The sequence below is a fragment of the Cervus elaphus genome, chromosome 5 (assembly GCF_910594005.1).
Source record: "Cervus elaphus chromosome 5, mCerEla1.1, whole genome shotgun sequence".
NCBI lineage: Eukaryota > Metazoa > Chordata > Mammalia > Artiodactyla > Cervidae > Cervus > Cervus elaphus.
The window spans coordinates 12,084,321-12,099,987 of NC_057819.1; the positions used below are offsets into that span (position 1 = coordinate 12,084,321).

General features: G+C 57.6%; 1 protein-coding gene across 1 annotated transcript in view; it reads right to left on the minus strand.

Annotated features, from left to right (window-relative positions):
* RBM19 (RNA binding motif protein 19) overlaps nucleotides 1-15,667 on the minus strand; it is a 120,361-nt gene that overhangs the window by 25,094 nt on the left and 79,600 nt on the right. Inside the window, exon 22 of the mRNA XM_043901724.1 lies at nucleotides 10,200-10,305. Within this exon, the coding sequence (XP_043757659.1) occupies nucleotides 10,200-10,305 (106 nt within the window). The remainder of the gene's footprint in view (nucleotides 1-10,199; nucleotides 10,306-15,667) is intronic.

Consider the following 15,667-nt stretch of genomic DNA (forward strand, 5'->3'; position numbering starts at 1 on the left):
TGCTTTAAAAAAAAAAAAAAAGAGCCCAGAGGAGCCTGTTACATTTGAGACAGAGGAACAGTGAGGGGGAGACCCAGCCCCAGACCTTGGAGCTTTCGGGCCAGTGCAGCGGAAGGGTCCAGGCACAGCTCCAGCCTCTCTGGCCTGCTGTCTAAGAGCAGCTTCCTCCCAACCCACGCCATCTTCTCCACAGAGAAAAGCCTCCCCGACCTCAGCTCCAGGCATGGCGTGCCTGCAGGGCCTCAGTCATGGCGGGCTGCCCAGGGCTCTGTGCAGGGCTGGGTGTCCCAACGGAGGAGGAAGTGGAAAGTCAGCTGTTCCCAGCTCTCTGCTTCTCGCCAAATCCTACTTCTGGTGCCTGTGTTCCTCTCTTGCCATCCAAGGGCCTGCACACCCAGGATTACCGATCTTCTGGGCTTCAGAGAACTCTAAGCACATGAACCTCAGCCTTCTCATGAGGACAAGATCATGCTCCCATTTCAAGGAGAGGAAAACAGAGGCCAAGGTCTGTAGGCACGTCAAGGTTCTTCTCGGGCTTCCCTGGTAGCTCAGCTGGTAAAGAATCCGCCTGCAATGCAGGAGACCCCGGTTTGATTCCTGGGTTGGGAAGTTCCCTTGGAGAAGGTATAGGCTACCCACTCCAGTATTCTTGGGCTTCCCTGGGGGCTCAGACTGTAAAGGGAGAGTACGATCCCTGGGTCAGGAAGATCCCCCGAAGGAGGGCACAGCAACCCGCTCCAGTTTTCTTGCCTGGAGACCCCCCATGGACAGAGGACCCTGGTGGGCTACAGTCCACGGGATCACAAAGAGTCGGACACGACTGAGGACTAAGCACAGCACAGCACAGGCCCTTCCTACTTATCCTTTCAGCCTCCACGGGGCTCCAGCCCTGAGCCGTCACAACATTCTCAGCCTCGGAAGGGCTCCCCTCGTCAGAGCCGACTTGCTGGTGGCCCCCTGCTCCCCTCATACAGACTCCAGGCCCCCCATGCTGTGCCCTGCGCCCCCAGCCATCTTACAGCACCTGCTTGTGTGCCGGGCTCCCCAGCTCGACCTGAACCTCCAAGGAGGGCCGCTATCTTTGCCGCCCCCAGCACAGGGCTCAGGACAACACATGCTCAGTAGGTACAGAACAGGCCTTGGAGTCTCCTCCACCAAGGATCTCGAAAACATCTCCAGACTGGGAGGGGCGCTGAGATTGGTCCCGGCTGGAAATGGAGGGCTGCCTGGGACTTAGGGATCCTGCCCTGGCTCTCCCAGCCCCTGGATTCAGTCCGTGCAGGCGGCAGGAAAAGGAGTACGTCTGTGCCATCACACACACACACACACACACACACACACCCCTGGGTGTGGCACCGAGATGGACAGGAGACCCCACTCCCAACATGCGTGACTTTGGGACCTCAGGATGGGAAGTCACCCGGGCCACTAGGACTCGGCCCAACACCTGATCGGTCCCCCAGCAGGGTCACCACCGTAGCCTGGAGGTGCAGAATGGAACTTGAAGGATTCAGTAGTTTGGTAAAGAGGAGGAGGCCACAGAAGACAAGGCATCCACCCCTAACTGGGCCACTTCGGGGCCACTTCTATCACGATCCCATGTACCCGTGCTCGTTATTTCTGCTCCTCCTTTGCGCCCCCTTCTCCGAGGTGACTCTCCCGTAAGGGATAACCAGGGCTCACGGGCCCTTGGTTCAATTTAGGACAAGCATATGGGAGATTGGAGGGAGGGGTCAGAGAGGTCGGGGGACTTTCTTGCTCACACCCTCCCTCTAGCATGACAGCTCCTGCTGGTGGCTCCCCCTTGACAGCTCAAGCCCTCACCTGTCCCTTCAAGGTCCCAGAGCCTAAGGTGGCAGCAGCTCCCACTGTCACTGGCTCTGGGAGGGGGGTGGATTGCATGGTCCCTGGTGAGCCCCTGAGCCCTTCTTACCCCTCCATGATTCTCTCTTCCCTTGAACCATCTGGGGTTGGGTTCTGTTTGCTGACGCAGATGGCCGCCTCAAGTCCCTCTGCCTTGACCCGGGCAGATGGACGGCCCGCTTCAGACAGCAGGTCTCAGGCCTTGGTCTGGAGCTGTCCCCATCACCCAGCTCTCTGCCCCGGCCATCCAAGAAGCACGCCTCTTTCACCTCCTCTGACCTAAGCCCCCAACTGCGGGCCCCCGAGAACCCTGGCCTCCAGCGCCGGGTAGGAGGTCTTTCCCCCACTCTCCCTGGAGACGGGCCTCTGCCTCCCGGCACCAAAAGCCCATTCGATGCCCTTGGCAGGACTCCCGTCTCAGGGACCCAGGCCAGGCCTCCTGTCCAGAGAAGACTGCGGCATCTCTCGGCCCCTCTGCTGTCTCCTGCCGAGAGGGAGGGCAGCATCTCTCAGCACATGCCAGATCCACCTGAACACGGATGCCGCCAACCTGTCCCAAACCATCTGTGCCCCTGATGCCTGGAGGAAGCACAGCCCGTGCCAGCCAAGAACGACCACGTGAGCTTGGAGCACTGGCCCTGTTGGGACCGTGGCTCCTTCTCAGCCGAGGGCATCGGACACCAGCGGCTGGTGGCTCCTGGGAGGACGGGCCGCCGCCCTGGAACGTTCGGTACCGTCTCCTTTTGGACCGCGTCCTGTGCTCCTGAGGGACACATCATTTCTGTCCCTGGGCCAACACTCCTAGACTCCTGTAAGCGAGCTCTGGCAAATCTTCCAGCTGCTTCTGGCCTCCACGGGGGAGGAGCTGGCCCCCTGAATAAATGGGGTTCTTTGCACAACACTGGTGACTCTGACTGGGGGCCCCCCACCCAGCACCCGGGGCCACTCCAAGGTCCGATATCGTGGAGCTGAGGGCGGTTTTCTAAGGAACACTCAGGGACCCATTTTCTAGGTCGTGTGTCTAAATCTTTCAGATGACTAGATGTCTCTACCTTGTATCCATCCATCCACACAGCTCAGCTCTACTCAACATCACTGGAGGACCTACTAAGAGCAAATGAAGGGACAGAACCAGGGAACAGGAAGGTGACACATGGCCTCTGACCTCGGAAAGGGAGAAGAGAGCCACTAGAAAAAGAGGCCCCCCCGCCCAGGGAGCTGAGGGCCCAGGCAGTGAGGCGGCGGGGTCTGGTAATGGACGTGGGCTTCACAGCGGCGCGGAAAGCTTGGTCTTGGTGCTTTCTTGCCTGTGACCTGACAAGAAACTTCTGAGTGTTCGCTTTCTCCATTACAAAGTGGTGGAGCTTCAGGCTTCCTGAGGCTGAGAATACCTGACTAGGCATTTAATCCAGCGCCTGGCACACACTCAGGGCCTGTGATTCCTGGGCCCTGAGATCCTGCCCTTGGTAGTTTAGCTCCATCATTACTTTTTTTGGCCGTGCCACAACAGCTTGTAGGACCTTAGTTCCCCAACCAGGAACTAAACCCTGAGCTCTCGGCAGCAAAAAGCCTGAAGTCCCAAGCATAGAACTGCTAGGGAATTCCTGGTAATCTGATTTCAAGATGATGATGGCTTTGTGCTGCTGGGAGGGAGAAAGGCCATCCAGCTGGGCTGGGCTGGCTACCTTTCCTTGGGAACTGGTCTAGATCGCCGAGTAAATCTGAGACGAGGACATCTGAACCCGAGCCCTTCTCAGAGCGGTGGAGCCCTGTGGCCTCCACGCTGACCCCACGGGGGTGGGGCAGCTTCAGGACACACGGAGGGATGCAGGCAGCACGCGGGCACGCTTTGGGCCACTCATACCCGGTGACGATGGATGAACATTTGCTAGTCTGACGAGGGTGGCTTGTCCTGATCCCGGGTTCTCAGCCCATAAATGTGCTGGCTGAGTCCAAATCCTTGCTCTGAAGTGCAAGGCTGAGGATTCAAACGTGTTTTCTTTTAGCCCTGGGGCCTGATGATAGGAACTAGGCAAAACTTGCAATTAAAGTACCAGCATGAGGGCTCCCTGTCAGTCCAGGCAGGGGCTAAGAGTCCACCTGCCAACACAGGCGACATGGGTTTGGTCCCTGGTCCGGGAAGATCCCAGATGCTGCGGGGCAATCAGGCCTGAGTGCCACAACTGCTGAAGCCCACACGCCCAGAGCCTGCGCTCCCCAACAGGAGAAACCACCACTATGAGAAGCTCTCGAACCACAACTAGAGAGTAGCCCCTGCTCGACACGAGAGAAAAGCCCACGCAGTGATGAAGACTCAGTGCAGTCGAAGCTAAAGATAAATAAAAACCCCACAGGCACGAATACACACACTTAACACACATGCTTCAACAGGCCAGTGGGGACAGCACCCTAATTCCTGGATTTGCACCCAGTTAAGGAAACAAAGGCAACTGACACGCAGTCTCCAAAGTGCAGCGTGCCCACCCCCCAGGGGGCCCGGACACACCACTGCCTCTGTTTCTCTGGGGCCCTCTGCCAAAGCCTACGGCAATAGCTTGGCATGCATCCTTCCACTTAACCTTCACAGCTGCCTCAAGCGGCAGTACTATTATTTCTGGTTGTGGGGATGAGTAACTTAGGGTGCGGGGACACGAAACCCCTTGCGTACATTCACACGGATGGAAGGAGGCAGCTCTGATTTCACAGGCCACACTGCTAACACCGTGCCGCCCTACCTTTCTAGAACATGGGCCGCCCGGGGGAGGACGCAGCCTGGATTCCTCAGTCCCAGGGGGCCCTGCCCCCTCCAGTCCCTGGCTGCACTCCCTCGTGGCCTTGGAGCAGGCTGTACTCTCCGCAGTCCTTGCACTCGGATAAGGAAACGTGTGCAGACCGCACACCATCACTAGCCTGATGGCGATAGCTGTTGACGGTGCCTGCACCACGGCCAGGCACCCAGAGAGGAGGTGGCTGTCTCTGCCTTGAGAAGCTCTGTCTGGCTTGCTCACCATCACCTCTTCCCACCACCAGTCTTGTTTTGGTGGAATTTGTAAGGCGAGGTCCATAGGTGCAGAGAGGCCCAATGGGACTCCCCCTACAAGACGCTCAGCATCACCCCAACTGGAGTGGGCCTGAGGCTGTGTGCCCACATCACCCCTCCCTGCCTTCTCCCCCCACCGGCAGCATGTGAAAAGTGAGAAGTGGGAAAGGAGACGTCAACTGGCGCGACCCCCCAATTAAAGCTGCGGCTGTTTACCAGTGAGAAGAACGCTGCCTGCCAACCCGCCCGCCATCCCATCTCCCTACTGCCGGCTCCCCCCAAGTGTTTATTTAAGCCAACACATTGCTCTGCTAATTGGATAACATTCCATGTGAAAATAGACCTTTTAAAACAACAGCAGCGGCGGCAAATAAAAACAGCTGCAACTGCAAAAGTACAAAGGCTCGGTGGGCTCGGGGAAGGGAGAAAATTAAAGGCGCGTGCATGGGGAGGAAAAGAAAAAGAAAAAAAAAGAATGTTCTGGTTGCTGGGCCTCAAGTCTGCTCTTCTTCCTCGGTGACCAACTGGCGGTCCAGGTAAAGACAGAGAAGGTGGCGGCTTCAACGTGGAATCCCAATGGCTATTGGTGGCCTCTCGGCCAATGGGCGGGGACACAGCTGGTCTGGAATCCCAGGTCGCTCGCCCAGGTAGAAAACTGCTTCCTCCGAGGCTTGGGAGGGCTGGATGGAGACTGGGGCTGTGGAGGCCCCTAAAGGGATGCCCGCTACTTCTCTGGGGCCCCCGGAGGAGCTGATTCCATCCTGGGCCTGTTCCCAAGAGACGTTGTAAGGTACAGCCTTTTGGCCTTCCTCCAAAATGTCTCATTGGTGAGTCCTTTTCTTTGGGGAGGGGTTGGGGCTGGTTGGGGGTGTGGGGCAGAGGGGCTGGGCACACTGTCTGGTTGCAGCCAACACTCGCTTTAAGTGAATACGTGAATGAAGGGAGGAAGTGCTAACACGTGGGTTTTGGAATCAGATGGGCATGTGGGGTTTCTCAGCTCTGGCCAAGTGGCCCCATCCCTTTGAACCTTAGTTTTTCCATCTGTCAAATGGCTTCCTTAAGCCTATGCATGCGAATGCCCAGATGGGCTTTTAGAAGCGGATGTGCTTTTTAAATCGGTGCCAAGGAGCTCCCCTTCCAGAAACATCATCAGGGTCCAGAGAACTGTGTGAGCCTAAGACACTACAAACACCCCTACATGTAAGGGCAGACGCAGGCCACGGGAGAAGATCACTGAATTCGGGACTTCCCGTCTGCCCTCACCAACCTTTATCCCTGCTTCCTTCCAGCACGTGGGGGAAGGTTCTTTGAGGCAGGCAGGCTCACTGCACCTGGAGGTTCAGGTAATAAGCAGCCCTTTCAGAGGGGCTGACATTTATGCCTGGGGCATCAGGGGCTGGTGAAACACCCTAGGTTTGGGAGAACCTGCCAGCTCTGGGAGCCTGTGACAGGGGCTGACGGCCAGGTCCCACCCTCAGTTTAGCATCTCAGCAAGAGCCAGGTCCCGGCTTCCCACGGCCCTGTACGCACAGAGCTTAGCCACTGCTTGGCGAAACCTGGGAGCGAATTAACGCAAACCTCTCTCGCATTCCGGGGTTGCCGCAGGTTGGGACGAGACAATGCGTGTGCCGAGTACGTGTCACACACAAAGCCTGCCCAGCCGGCTGCAGCCTCTGACTATTGTCCTCAGTTGCCTGGTTACCCTGAGCTCTCCATGGAGCCTCGTGCTAGCATTCTCTTTCCTATTTGGGGGTGTACGCTTGACCCCCGGGGTGGGGGGCAGACAGATGATGGAGCTCCCCAGGATGTGCTGGGTTGGAACACAGGGTCATGGAGCAAGGTCAGAAGGCTGAGAATCCCTGGGTGCGGGGAGGACGCAGATGGCCGTGCACGGGGCCCAAAGAGAGACCTGGGTGCTCCAGGGATATCTCCGGGGACTGCCAGGGAGCCTAACTCTCTCCTCTGCCAGCTGGTGAAGTGGACCAGCTGGTACCAGGGAGAAGCCCTGTGCCGAGTTACACACTTGGGTTCACTGCCCTCGTCTCCTCACTGCTCTCCAGACCCGAGGTGCCACAGTCAGCCTTTACTTCTTCCCTGCCTCTACCCCTCGTAGGAGTCCCCCTCCCCCTTTTTTCCTCCCCTTTGCCTTTTCTCCTGTCTGAGGACTTCTTGGGGCCCCCGTGGGAGGCCTACATCTTCAGGTTCAGTCGCTGTTGATGTCAAGACAGTGCCTGACTGCTCATCTTCACGTGGGGGAGAAAAACGGGGATGAAATGAAGCCCTTGGTGAGACAGCCAAGCGGTCAGGGTTCAGTCAAGAACCGGAAAGGGTTTCTAAGGCAGGTCTTCAAAGGGAGAACCACTGGGGGTCGGGAGGGTGCTTGCCCTGAGAAATGGAGGAGGGGGAGAGGTCCTGGAGGCCCCTCTGCCAGCCCTGGGATTCCCATGAGTGCTGTCTTTGGAGAAGGGGAAAAAAAGATCTCCAGGGTTTTCTAACTCAATGTCTCCTTCCAGCGTTGCTTTCCCTCTTCAAACTCACGCCCACCCTTGAGCTAACCAGGTATTTACAATATTCAGAATTCTATTCACTGATATGCAGCGCGCACGGCGCTGTGGGTCAGTGGAGAGCGCTGAATGTTCCACTCGGGAGACAATAAAGTTCTTCAGACAGACGGGCAGAAGGAGAGGGGGAAGCCACAGCGGCTCCTCCGGAAGCAAAAAGAGCAAAGGGATCTTTGCAGGAGAGACGCGCTCCAGGCCGGTTCAGACTTTACGGGAGACCAGCTCGCTCCTCCTCGGTGGCACAAAGGGCCTGCCGTCCCGACGCTGAGACAGGCGGGGACGTCGGGGCCCGGGCAGCTCTGGAGCCTGGCTGCCGCCTGTCTGAGGTGAGGGGCAGCGAAAGCCAGTCCCGGAGGGGTGTGGGGTTGCAGCCTCGCTGTCCTCGACTGCCCTTTCTCCTCCCGGAGCCCAGGATGGAAGGGAGAGAAGGGATGGGGGCGGGGGTGGGCGGGGGAGGAGGAGCCACTTCCATGAATCGGCAGAGGGCTGTGCTGGGCTTGGCAGAGGACATCTGCAGCCTGGCCTCCAGTGCGGGGCGCCGGCCAAGTGGGCGCTGGCACTGCCCTGCCCACCTGCGGACCCCCACCCCCTGTCCCGTTCTAATGATCCCAGGGAACAAAGCAATACTGACTGTGTCCTGGGGATGGGGGCACGTGGAATTTCAAGGCTGGGAGCTCACGTCTGGTCCCACCCTTTGGGCACTGAGAGCCACGTTAATTCTGCCGTCAAGCCCTGGGGAGAGGCCTCGGCTTCCAGCTGGAGGAGTGCTAACAACTTTCTCTTCGCTCCTTCTATGCCGCCTTCTCAAATCATCACCACCATTAGCCTCACCATCCTCCTTCTCACTGCAGCTAACACACAGAGCTCACGGGGGCCAAATCCCACTCTGAGACTATCACTTCATCCAAACCTCACTACAACGGGATGAGGGAAATCCCACTCTTGTTTTATACGGCGGGTAACGAGGCATGTCGGACCCCCCTCAAGGTCACACTGCAGATAAGTACTAGGATCCTGGCTGTAGAGTCTGTGCCCTGACAGCCAGCCCTAGCTGTGCTGTCTCATGCTAAGTAGCTTCAGTCCTGTCCAACTCTTTGCGAAACATGGACTGTAGCTCCCCAGGATCCTGTCTATGGAACTCTCCAGGCAAGGATACTGGAGTGGGTTACCATGCCCTCCTCCAGGGGATCTCCCTGATCTAGGGATTGAACCTGTGTCTCTTGCGTCTCCTACGCTGGCAGGCAGATTCTTTACCACTGAGCAACCTGGGAAACCCAACTTTCCCTGAATAAAAGGTGTGATTTAGGGACCAGGAGTGAAGCCCCTTCATTTCTCCTCCGGTCACAGTCTCCCTGACATAGAGAAGATGATGGTGGTTCTACACAAACATGGAAGCTCAGGGCTCAATGGACGCAGTGGAGGAAGCACTATCCTGCAGGCCTCTCCTCTCCTGTCCACGGATGGAGGGCTGGTGGCCCTGAAGGGACCTGGGCTGGCGCAAATGAGCACCGCGTGCCAGGACCCATGTCACCATCCGCCTTCACTCCGCGACTGTGGGACCTGTCATCGTCCCGTTTTTTACAGACGAGGAGACTGAGGAACAGGGCAAAGCTGAGAAAGCAGAGTGGCCAGCCGTTAAGAGCCGTGCTCTGGATGTGCTGTTCCCAGCTTCCCGCCCAGCCAGCACGGGGATCCCTCACCCCGTGCTGGTAAGTGTCAAGGCTGTGCACGGGCTGGCAGCATGCAGGGGGTGTGGTCTCCCCTGCCACGAGGATGCGAGGCAAAGGAAGGGCTGCCAGGCGAGAAGAAAGAAGAGCAGATGTCTAGACAAACATGGCCACGTGTCAACAAAGCAGGCACTTGAGTTCAAGACGCTGAGACAAAGGTGGCTGGCTGGCAGGCTTGCCGGGGTCCCGGGGCACCCTCTCTGCCCGTGTGTGTTTCCCAGGGCCCACAAAGGCCGCAGCTGTGTCTCTTAGCTGCCATCTCCAGCTCCACCCCTGCAGCAGGCGAACGGGTGTGCTCCCAACCAACACTCTGCTTCTCCGAAGATGCCCCGTCGCAGGCGGGGCGCATGCCAGCCCTCAGTGTGAGCTGCCCCCCCGCTGCACTGAGCCCCAAAGGGAAGCCCCTGGGGTGGGGGTGGGCGGGCCGTGGCACGGGCTCACAGAGGGAGCCCAGCTGAATGAACCGGGTCACATGGCCTCTGCCCCTCTCTGCTGCTGGGGAGAGAGGACGAGGACTCAGGACCTCTGAGCACCAAGCCCCAGGCCCGGGGGAGGCCGCCTTGCTTCTAAAATAAAAGCTCTCTTCAAGTAGCTCTGCACCCGTGCTTACACATGGCAGCACCTGCCTGGCCTGACCTCACCTGAAGCCAGCACAAAACAGAAGCCCCAGGCAGCAGTGGGAAGAAGCGGGGAAAGACATGACCCGAGGGGTTCCCGCTGGGCTGCCTAGGGGCGGCCTCACTGAGCACCACCCACCGGCTTCCCTCGACACTCTCCACAGTGTCTCCCACACTTGCTGTCTGACCCTGAACTGCCCCTTCCTCCAACACGAAACCCAGGGTCTTCCAAGGATGTCACACAAATTAGCAGGGTTGTGGGGAGGAGTGGAGAGGAAACCCACACGGGTGGGGGGCTGGGGGGGCACCCTCATCTGTTAAGAGGCCTTGTTGCTTCTTTGGCAAAACGGCCCCAAAAGGAGAGGCCGGGTGGGAGGGGCCCTGGTCTCACCTTCGCGTCCTGCTTGGTGAGGAAGTCGACGAAGCCGAAGCCTCTGTGCGTGCCCGTCCCGGTCATCTTCTTCGGCAAGCGGACGGTCTTCAGCTCCCCGAAGGTGCTGGAACAAAAACATGCGAGTTTCAGAACTGCCTGCACTGGAGCCGGGTGGGGGGCGGATGTGAGGGTGGACCAGGACCGATCCCCACTCACTGATCCTTGCCAGTCATTAGAGCGGGGTGCTTAGAGCCCGCACATGTGTGCACACACTCGTGTTGGTGTTGGCTCCCCACTGGCCAGCACGTGCCCTGGTGGGGGCGCGTGGGTGGCCTCCTCCCTTCCGGCCTTGGTCACACCAGGCAGCAAGGGGACGACCTGGCTGATGGAGACTTTTCGCTTCCTTTCTGATGGGCAGACACACTTGTCCGCCCTTTGCCCCTGGGGAGTTGTGGGGCAGGGGTAAATATTCAGCAAGTGGGGGGCAGGGATCCAGCCTCCTACATACTTGACCAGGCTGGGGAGGCAGCGGCCAGGGCCAGGGCCTGCTCATGTGTGGGCCGGGGGCCCCGGACTTGGGGTCAGCACGGTCTCCTGACCTGAAACCGGCCCCACGGCCGCACTGTGTAAGCAGGACGAGTCCCTGACCCCAGACACGGGACCTGAGACGCTCCTTCAGCGCTTGGCGCTTGAATGACACACAGCCACGCCCTCTGAACTCCACTTCTCCCGCCTGCCAATGGGTTTTGATATGTGCAAAGAATCGGACACGACTGAGCAACTGAACTGAACTGAACTGAGCTGAACTGAAGTGAAGTCAGGCCAAGCTCTGGAGAAGAAAATGGCTCGTACCCCCGCCCCCTCCCAAGGGATCAGACAGGTAAACACGGTCCCTGGCCATCCCCCCAGCCCCTCCCCTCCTTTCTACCTCCTTCCCCCCCAAGGACAAACCTTTGAGAAATTCTGGGACAAAAGGATGAGGCCTCCCTTGCTTTTACCCTATCCCACTCCCCTAACCCCCACCTGATCCTCAGGTCCATTTATCAAACATATACGCACAAGACTGCTGCCGATAAATATTTAATGTGCTCGACATCTGAAGAGAGGTATTATTTTATTTGAAAATCTACACACACTTGCGGGTGCTGGGGCACATGTGCCTACCCATGACGGTCCAGGATGCCTCGGGGGCCAGAGACCGATTGGGCGAAAAAAACACAGTAAAGGCTGTAAGCTCTCGTGAAATGATCTAAGCTAAATCCGAGGAGTTAACCCGCGGCCCTGCCAGCATGACCAGGCATCGGCCAGCCCAATTTCTGGAGGCAGGATGGTGTGTAAATGCGGCATTATGAGGCCTCAAAATGAATCTGCACGTCTCCCTGGCGCGTGCCCGGCCGCTCCACTCCCCCTCCTGGCCTCTCTCTGAGCGGGGGGTGGGGGGGCTGCTGGCGAGGAGGCTGGCCCACTCCCGGGAGGGGCGCCCTGTCAGTCTTCCCAGCTCCCCCCCGCCCCAGTTGGGGCTCATGGCAGACTTGGAAGGGCCCGGAGGCTGGGCAGGTGGGGATGAGCAGGAAGGTGAGGTGAGAGAGCGCCCAGTGGAGCCCAGTCCACAAACCCTGCTTTATTCTGCCACCTAAAGGCCGGCACGCCCCACGACAGACAGGCTGCCTCTTTCTCCAGCGAAGCCCCAGCGCCTCCTCCAGGGCTGGCCTTGGACTCAGAAGGCAGAGGACACACACACTTTCTGGTAGGCCCCTTTGGGTAAATATAAGCGGCCCTTTGGCCCCAAGTTCTTCAGAAAGCCACGGGGGCTGTGGGGGCAGGAACATCGGATGGATTCAAACCTGGTCTGAGAAGGCTCTCGGGCACAGGGGACCTCGGCAGGCACCCATATGCATCCAGGCCATGCTGGGTGCTGGACAGACACAACCTATGGGTGCGCTGGTCTCTCCGCCCGGCCCTCCACTCCTGCCCTGCCTTCCAGGTTTTCTCAGGCCTTGACTTAAGGCAGCAGCCTTGGCCGATCTGCTTGGGGGTCAAGGGCCCTCTGTGCTTCAGGGTGCTGCCATGTGGACACCCGAGTAATTCTCTGCCTCCCCCTGGGGCTGGAACCCAGCTCTGCGAGAGCGGAAACCACATCTTTCTATCTTGCTCATCACTGGATTTGTGGCGAGGCGCCCCGGGCCTGGCTCAGAGTGGATGTCTGAAGGTAGTTTTGGAATGAAGAAACAGTACCCCTAGTGGAAGGGGGACATGACCACTGGGACATCACACCCACACCTGGAGGGTGGAGGAACCAGGCCACAGGGTACACACACTAATAGCACAAACGTTCATTATCATTGGTCTCACCATGCCCATTTTACAGATGCAGAAACTGAGGTTCAGGGAGGCAGTGCTTCTTGCAAGTAGGCGGCAGGGCTGGAGAGTGAGCTGGGGAGAGTCTGATGTGAACCCGGAGCTCTCTCCACTGCCCAATGTTTCATCCCCTTCAGTTATCTGGAGGGGACCACTTTCAGGAGTGGGGACTTTCTTTCTGTCCCTGGGGTGTGGCCCTGTCTGGCGTGAAGCAGGAAGGCCGAGTGTAGGGGCGGCAAGGATTGCCCTGTGTAGGCGCTGAGGGGTCCAGTGACTTGGCCAAGACCGCAGTGAGGGTGGCTGACGGTTCCAGATCCTTCCACCCCTGCACTGTGTGCAAACCCCCTGCCTCTGCCCACAGGGGCTCCAATCGCCTGGCCCTGGCTCCTTTGAGGGGAGCTCGCCTGTGTGTGTATGTGTCTGTGTGTGGGTGTGCACGCGAGACAGACAGAGGGAGAGACTGGTGAGGTTAATTCCTCCCTCTCCGCAGAGCACTGCAAGCTGTGGACGCCCTATGCATGGTAAGCAGCTGAGGGTCCGGAGAAAGGCGAGGAAAATAATTAAAAGGTGGAGAATAAAGCTGATGGGGAGAAGCTGAAGGAGCCATGCTCACGTGGCCTGGAGAAGTGGGATATGAGAGCTCGGCAGGGAAAGCCTGGATGGATGGGCAGCCTCAATCCATAAGGGATGAGGGCGGGGACCAGGGAGCTGGGGTCCTGTACCAGGAAGACGGCAGGCCAAGGTGCAGGTCACAGCCCGTCAAGGCTGTCCAGACAGACATCTACAGCCAAGGAAATGCTATGTCCCAGGACCCGAGGAGCTTAAAAAACAAAACCAAAACTATTCTTTGTGGGGTGGGGGCTTCCGCGGTAGTTCAGATGGTAAAGAATGTGCCTGCAATGCGGGAGACATGGGTTTGATCCCTGGGCCATGAAGATCCCCTGGAGGAGGAAATGGCAATCCACTCCAGTGTTCCTGCCTGGAGAATCCCATGGACCTCTAGAGGAGCCTGGTGGGCTATAGTCCATGGGGTCGTAAAAGAGTCAGACCTGACAGAGACTGAACAACAGTATCCTCTGGGGGACTGGGGAAGGGTGATGGTGGGCCCGTCTTTCTTCCGAGAATGTGACAAGAGAGAGGCAGGCTTCTGAAACAGATGAAAGATTAGGGTTAGATCTTAGAACCGCTACCTGTGAAGCCCTAGAACGAATGGCTGGAGCATCAAGACACTGTCATTGTGGCTGTCACCCCAGCGACCAACGACAGAGTGCCTGTGACATGCTAGGACTTTTAAATATACTGTTTCCAGGTACAACAACTGTGGGTTAAGAGTCGCTGCCTCCTGTTTTTACAGATGAGAAAACTTAAAAGTGCCGAAGAGGCCAAGTGGCCCACCTAAGTCCCATGGCCCAGGATGCGAAACCCAAGCCAGCTTTCGCTCCTGGCAGTTGTTGGGGACGTGGATGGTTTTGGTTGAAACTACTGTGTGGGAGAAAATAAAGCCGACACTAATGATCTCAGAGAGATATTGAAAGAGAATTAAAATAGAAAAAGAAAAAAGGTTGGTGTGGTGGGATGGGGGGATGGGGGGGGATAGAGCGGTGGAGAAAATCAATGAAGTACCTTTAGCTCCTTGGAGATAAGCGATATATAAACACTAACCATTATTAAGGTTCTTATCTGACAGCAAAGCCCACGGAGCCATGTTTAAGAGCGGCTTTTGCTGGAAGTTGTGTGTGTCTCCTGGGAGCAGAGGCTTGGGTGAGGCTGGGCAGGGCCACCAGGGAACCAGAGAGGAAGAAGATGACAGGGCACCCAGGAACCCCACCCTGCCACCCGCCCCTACCCAAGCCCAGACTCTACCGCTTGGGAAGGAGACACGGATGCTCCCCACTGTGTAGATAATAGAAACCACAAAATAGCAATTACTGTATCAGAAGCTGTGAATAAAGAGGACATACCGGGCTTTTAAACATGGCCCGCCTTCCCTCCCCCACCATGCTCACACTTCAGTAACAAACTCACACCTCACTTTTCCAATTATTTCATTCACCTCGGGTTCACCGATCACTCCCCCCACACTGCAGCCCCACCCCCGTCTCCACCACGCCAGGGGAGCGTGTGACTGGTAGGGGATTCGTGGGCTTTCGACAACTGGAGTTTGTTGTCACGTTTCTCCTTTCTTTCGAGGTGTGGTGGGGGTGGGGGAGGAGGGGAGGTGGGAGGGGGTGCCGAGGTGTGGAGCGAGGCAAGCCAATTATGCCTGGGCCTCATAAACAAGTCCAGGCATGCAAATTGTGTTTGCACACAAGGTCTGAACGTAGACACGTGAGTGTGTGAGTGCGTGTGCGCGTGCGTAGGGATACCCTCCCTTGAGGCTCTGTGACCAGACCTGCTGCAGTCCTGGATGGCAACTTTGCTCAGGAGGTGGGGGGTGGGGGGATGTTTTTGGCTCTGCTACTGAAAGGGATCAATCAGCCTCTCTCTCCTCCACCAAAGTGTTGGGGAGGGGAAGGAAGTGAGGGGGAGACACAGAGAGAGAGCCCTCCAGAGATGCCGAATCTGATGATTTTGCAGTTACTCTGATGCCTGGGTTTGGGGGCTTCATGCGCAGGCTAACCTTCCAGCCCGCACGCTGACACCAAGTGGAGGTCAGGCATGCCCTCGGGAGCCTCGGCCCCTCTGCTCCCAGGACACAAGTCCTTATCGCTCTCTTATTTGGATCCACTGGAGGAACCAGGGTCCCAGGAGACGTGCTGAGTCACATGGGGGAAGTCCAACATCTCTCCACCTGTGCTCAAGGCATTACTGAAGGGGGAAGAATCAGCTGCCACCCAAGGGATTCAGAATTGGAACAACACTGTGGTCTGAACAAGAATGAGATGAAGGACGCGTTTTATGATAAGAATAAACTGCAGGCTTCTTTCTGTTCCTTCTAGAGCAAGAAAAAAAGGGTAAATCTCTCGGTATTAGAAGCCTCTCCAGTATACCACTGCCACCACCGATTTTCTAACACACGTGACATATCCATCTATTCCTCCGGTCCTTCTCAGTGCCACGTGCCCTGCACTGTGTTAAACATGGGCTGCACACGATCTCATATCAGCCTCATGATCTAGGCACTGCTG